General features: G+C 33.3%; 1 protein-coding gene across 1 annotated transcript in view; it reads right to left on the reverse strand.

Annotated features, from left to right (window-relative positions):
* Positions 1-5,387, reverse strand: part of LOC112514466 (probable membrane-associated 30 kDa protein, chloroplastic) — a 7,689-nt gene extending 2,302 nt beyond the window's left edge. Inside the window, exons 1-8 of the mRNA XM_025120951.1 lie at positions 5,131-5,387; positions 3,724-3,836; positions 3,510-3,620; positions 3,354-3,418; positions 3,191-3,272; positions 918-992; positions 690-760; positions 508-607 (exon numbers count right to left, since the gene is read on the reverse strand). Of these exons, the coding sequence (XP_024976719.1) occupies positions 508-607; positions 690-760; positions 918-992; positions 3,191-3,272; positions 3,354-3,418; positions 3,510-3,620; positions 3,724-3,836; positions 5,131-5,251 (738 nt within the window). The 5' untranslated portion in view covers positions 5,252-5,387. The remainder of the gene's footprint in view (positions 1-507; positions 608-689; positions 761-917; positions 993-3,190; positions 3,273-3,353; positions 3,419-3,509; positions 3,621-3,723; positions 3,837-5,130) is intronic.
* Between the last annotated feature and the right edge of the window lie 1,408 nt (positions 5,388-6,795).

Genomic DNA, 6,795 nt, shown 5'->3' on the forward strand with positions numbered 1-6,795 from the left:
TGAAACAAATAACACATCATTAACTTCCCCTTTGGAAATTAAACAATACCAAAGAATCTTTAATTCAGATATTTACWGATTTCTTGGAATTACTATGAACAAATGAAGTGAGGGCACATAGTGTTTATATAGTTGTACTTCTGTTCCATGGAGATCATAACATTTGACCAGAGGGATAGTTTTATGAAGGTGTTTGGCTATTATTAATAGAGTACCACAAATGCCCTTTAATAATCACAAAATATGGAAACCTCAAGAACCAAAATCAATAAGTGGAAATGATGACAGTGGCAAATTAGTAATCCTATTGAAATTTTCCAGAGAAAGGAACTTCGCATGGAAATGGAAACTATTGCAATATTCATGGGACAAAGGGAGTACATGATTTGTTCAACCAGTAAACGCGAACATAAGAGGGGATTTATTAGCTTTAGGTGCCAATTGCTTGCCCTGATWAGACCCGTGTTCCCTAGTCATATTTATGCAACAAAATTTCTTTTAAGATAAGAAGACTAAAGAGGAACCTTTTTCCTCCATCTTCTCAAATGCTGAAAGAGCACTGCTTGTATTGACATTCCCCAACATTTCAGTTACTTTTGTCGCGGTCCTGGAGGAAGAAAATGTTCCCACATACATTAAATTCCAATAAAAAAAATCAAAAAGTGACAACATAGGGAATGAGAACAAACTTTGCAGATTGTGCACGTGCTTTCAGAGTATCTTTCTTTGACTTAGCCTCTTGTATCTTGCTTTCGAGAAGCTGTTAAGAGAAAGGCATGCACTCAAACAATAATGTACTGGCCAATAGTGAAAAACTGATGCATGCATTTAAAAATGATGAATATTTGCGCAAAGCATATGATGCATATCTTGAATACAGCAAGACAAATATAAGATATATAATAAGTAATACCCACCCGAGTATTATTCACAAGATTATCCACGACACCTTTCTGTTGATCAAGTTGAGTCTTCAAAGAAGCTGCATTGTCCTGTAGAATAATCCAGTGTGCAARTAGAGAAATTTAGATCTGAAGTTATATGATGACATTGACACATAACTGTAAATATGCAAAAGATTTGATAGAGATCACATATCTCAAAACCACWCAGGTTGTATAGTCAAGATTTCTAATGGATGAATAGCACATCCTTTTACCGATTTATTTGTGATTTTAGAAAMGGTCTTTCTTTAATAAAAAGAACTTTTACCAACTATGTTAATGGGAATAGTTAAAACAACACTAACCTTTTTGTTCAGAAAGATAACTTTCCATTGTATGGCCAAAAGACTTGATAGAGATCACAACCGTCACTAGTTTTATTTCATAGTTTTTTTATTCCAGTTCTCTTGTAGTCTTGTTTTAGTTATCTTATCTTGTTCCTCATGGGCCCTACTTAAAAGGGCATATTATTCCGGTTATGAGTTAGAACTACAGAAGCAATTCCCCAAATCTCCAGTTCTTTTTTCTTCCATATTTCTAACCCTAGTTTGTGTTGCATCAAGATTACTTGATTCAGATAGTCTTCTGAAGCTATAAAGACCCTCAAGATATTAGAAACTATGCTATTAAAGCGGTCAAAATAGGAAATCACGGTCAGGACCATGACTKGAAATAGCGGTTATCGAGATGGAAAAGCAGTAGTATAGCGGTCTAGAAATAGTGGTTCATATAATAAGTACAAATATACATATATACATAACTCACCATGTTATACGTATTCAATAAAGAAATATATATATATATATATATATATATATATAAAAGAATAATGATGTCCAAGTCAAAATAAAATAATTGAACATGTGAATGCTTTTATTCAAAGCCAAAAGGTCAAAGTGATAGTGTACAAATCCAACAAAATAAGAATAATGGTGTCCTAGTCCAAAAAATACAAGAATAATGAAGCTTTAATATTGTTGGACTTGAATAAAATCCAATGCAGGTTTCCAAAATAAAAGCCCACAAAATTACTTTTCTTTCCTATCTACAAATAGTGGTTATGTGGCAGCTTTTTTGCCTTCAAGATGCGGTCATTKAGAGGTCAATAGCGCTGTTAATCGCGGGACAGCTATTTGATCACGGCTATTTATCCCATAACCATTAACCGTGATAGCACTGCYATAGCGGTGCAATWAACAACATAGATTAGAAAACAACACTCAAGCCCTCAACAACCATCCAADTTTTGACTTTCCTTTTGCAATTTAAGGATCATATTCTTGTTACCCTCAAGCTGTGAGAAGGTTTTAAAATGCATGTATGATGAAAAAACTTCTAGTTTCAACAGTTCTTATGTTTTTTTCCCATCCCATGAAAATTGCAATATGCTTCTTTCTAGGGTTTCATGAGCTAAGTAGTTACTGCAGAGCTAAACTGGAATCGCTGTCAGGTTTTTTAGTTGCTATATAGGAAGAAGTGGTGGTATAGCGGTAAAATAATGCAGTTCATGTAATATACATACATATATATATGCAATACAGCAGTACATAAATATATGTAATACATATCTAATAGTAATATGCAATAAAAGCACTACATTATGCGCTATCTTTTGAATCAGAAGGTGGATTGGTCCCAGCAAGGCTATCTGTCTACTTGGCTCTGGTTGTAGGCCTTTCGCTTTGGGCTATCTTCTTTCTCCTCGTTCTTGGGACCTCCCCACTAAAAAAAGAGGTTGAGAATCTCRAGAACCTAAACWATTCACTTCTATGAAAGACTTTCAAGGGAATTGTCAAAAGTTTACATTTTRCAGGTGTCCCCCTCTCCCATTATTAATATATTGGATAGATGAAAAACACAGAGTTCATGCGAATGGGTGATTGTATAAAAGGTAAAGCATCATTCTTTTTTAATTTTATTTCTAGAAAAGTGRGATCTCATTTGGAACATCCAAAGGAAAGGACACCTAAGTACATTATTTTCATAAGTTTTCTTCTTTAACTAAAATCCTACATAAGGCCCACACAGGCTGCCATGTACCATGGTCATCTTTTACACAAACCATGTTGTGATGATAGTCACCCAACTCTAATAAGCTCAAATTCAACTCTAAATAACATGGAGACATAATTTAGATTTCATTTTATCATCATAAGGGTAGGCACATTTTAATATATAATAAGTATCAAAGCACTATGATCTACAACACTAAGAAAATGGTTCCAAGAGATAGAATCAAATCTTACAGCATAAGATTTACGTCKCTTTAAGGCTTCACGTGCAAGATCCTCATCTCCCTTACCCAGAGCAAGTTGTGCTCTTCGATACCTATAGAATTCAATTAAATAAGAACGTTATCTGGAACAGTCACCCCAGTTTGTTTATAACAGTTATTATCCAGTCACTTACCAATCCTCAGAAGCTTGCTCTGCAGATTTGTATTTGTTCTCCATCCGCTTTTGAGATGCCAAAACCTTCACAAGGGAGAAGACAGACAAAATAGTTGATTTGAGTGACTTTAGTTTCACATCCAGTCCAAGAGTAAAGACAACCAGAAATGCATACTTGGGCTGTAGCTTGACGCATCTTTATTAGATCATCATTCATTTCTGTAACAGCTTGCTCTAAGATCTTTTCTGGGTCTTCAAAGGTGCTAATGAGTGCATTTGCATATGACTATGCTTGTAAGAGATCAGAAAGAACGATTCAGTAATTTAGTAGTGTGTGATCRAAAATCAAGGCCAACACGCAAAATATATGGCACAAATATCGCAATAACCTTGACAACTCGTGTAAAACGGTCAAAAAGATTCATCCGGATCCCACCATGGCTGTTACATCGCGTGCTACTAGGGTGAGCTAGCCTCACTCCTCTAACCTTTAGGGCTCCAACTGCAAGACCAATGAGATAATGAAAGCAGCATGAGAATTTKTGCTCATTTTCAGCATCATAAAGAAATGAACACATAAAGCGAGAGGCTACAGAGGTAAATGGATGCACACGTTTATCATTACAAGAACTTTAAATAGATGAAATCGTAAAAGCTGTAACATTGCTTCAGTCGAGAAACCAATATCATAATACAAAATTGGACTTTGATGTTACACAGATAAGAGAACGTAACTCTAACATTTTTAGTGGTCGTCCTTTGAAAAAGATAAATATATGAACATAATCTACATTGATAAGGATGCAAGCAATTGAACATTAATAGTATCAAAACTTAAAACAGCATGAGAATACTTAAAATATTTTCTTGATCCTAAGTTATAAGTCTCAACAAGATCATAGTTCATTAAGAGAGATTCCTATACGGTTGATTCTCAAAAGTCAAAAACATCCATGCCATGAGAGCAGATGCTGAAGAAAGAAGTTCAAAATATCATAACAACAAGATACTTGCCCGTCTGAATAAACTTTTCCAAGGGGTTCCGGTCCCCTTTATAAAAAGATAAAGGTATACTTGCCCACAAAGTTTGGAAAAGCATGAAAGGTTGAAACCTTCAAAAMATTTATATGTGCACCATATGGAAAAATCAACCCAAACAGCCTTATTAACCATGAGAAGAAAGGTGCGGTCATTCTTGTACATTAATGGCAAAAAATAACTTGCAAGGATTTGCAGTAATTTAAATACTCAACAGATTAAAGATCAAAAGAAGATAATAAAATATTATAGATAATTATACACACAACTATTCTATTCATCCTAAAGAGCATAMACCTATATATCTGTTTGCTTGAGCATTCCCCAAAAACAGCAGCAGTTTTTCCTACAAAACATATCCTTTAATTGTGCTTTAAGTTTCAATCGGTGTATATGATTTCAAGCAATCTTGAAACACATCGTAAAATTTAAAGACWCGTCCACAAAGGTGGGATACTTAAACCACTAAAATTTCAGAAACAAAAATGTCCAAGAGCACCCCCTCCTGAGTTTAGGAGAGATGGAATTGACAAACATTTAAACGGTTTTTCACTCCAATCGAGTAACCTTATCAATCACATAGAAAAACACACAAATACTGAATAATAGAGGTTTATATTTGACACACCAGAAGGTTAAGCTAATGGATTTTGTACAGGGATATGTTATAGCATCACGAACCCGTATTCTGGTTTATGATTATATTAAATGCTCATAAAAGTTTGAAATGGGTATGTGTGTATTAATCGGTAAGATACCTCCAGAACCAAAGAACGAAGTTCTGCAAGTTGAAACCCTGCAAACTCCAATTCTGCTAGAAGAATCCTGTAATGTTGTTGAAGCGATACTTAACCCTGCAACAGGTGCTCTTAATGCCATTGTATTCTGTGATGAATTCAAACAAAACCCACTCAAGTTTACAACAAATTATATAGTTTCCATCAACCAAAAATCCCAAATTGTAAACAGGTGGAAGGATTCTTATATACAAAGAGAGAATCGATCACAACTGGGGTTTCCTGCTGCTGATCTACTCTGTTTTGGGGGTTTCTACTTGTGGTGGTGATTGCATTCCGACCTTCTTTGGGTGCGATGSGTTGAGGAGAGACGTGATGAGCCGYATTGGCCCAGTGTGCCCATTTTGTTAATCAAAGGCCCAAACAAAATCCAACAAATTATACATGTATCTTTTTTTTCTCTCGAAATTGGTATCGTAACTTTTTTAAATGAAGTGGGTGATTTACATAAACACTTATCTCTTAAGTATTTATCAATAAAATTCAACGTTATGATTATTTATTGGCTAAGATTTTCATCAACAAAAACGATATCATATGCAACAATTTATCCAACAAGCTTTAACCATGGTAAAAGTCGTTGTTCTCACTTACCGGGTAAGACYCTCGGTCCTTACCTTCATTCTTWYSAGGAAAGATTCTTGGTTCTTGTCATATTCATCCGGTAAGGTAATGTGACGTGATAAACGCTTATACCCTTAAATCATGTTGCAAGTCTGTATACAATATTTTTAGTTTATGTTTGGCAAACTAGYTGATAAGGYAACTGATTGCTGATAAGTTAGTTGATGACAGATAARCTAGCTGATGAGCTAAATACGTTTGACAAAAACTAATTGATAAGCTAGTTGAAWAAGTAAAATGACAAAAAATGACATGTTTAAATTTAATAATTTTAACAATTCAYAGTATATTTARAAMAAATCACTAATAATATAATGTAARTTAATACAAATMAGATGATAAAGAAAATTAAATAATAAAATATGTTRATTAATATATTTCAATTTGATTTACTATTACTATATATATAGGGGGTAAGGAGGAACTCGGTAATTTATGATAATACATGAGATCCAATCTTAACCACAAAACAAATATTAAATTTRAAAATTAATAATTTTGGTAATTTTAACTTAAGATATTAATTAAGGATATTTTAGGAATTTTAAAAATCTTCTATCTCTCCTCTCTCTTTTTTCATCGCTCCAACAAACCTTATTCTGACGAACTTCATATGAATACAAGGTACACATTGTGATACCTAAAATAAATTCATTAAAAAAAATGAATACAAACGATATTCGTTATGATACCTAAATATACACACAAKATGCATATTGTGATACTTCTGTAAAGCAACAAAAATAACATAAATACACATTGTGATACTCTTTGCAAAGCAACGGAAATAACGAACATGCACGACATGATACACTTCATAAAACAACAAAAATAATTGTGATACATTATGAATGTTATCTCTGTGATAAACTTTAATCCACAAACATCTTTAAAAGACAATATATATTACGTAATTAATATATTAGGTAATTAAAATCCATTAAATGTTTCCTTTCAAAAATAATTAATTAAATCTTTTAATTAATGTTCTAAGTAAAATTA

This window comes from Cynara cardunculus, assembly GCF_001531365.2.
Source record: "Cynara cardunculus var. scolymus isolate 2C chromosome LG 6, CcrdV1, whole genome shotgun sequence".
NCBI lineage: Eukaryota > Viridiplantae > Streptophyta > Magnoliopsida > Asterales > Asteraceae > Cynara > Cynara cardunculus.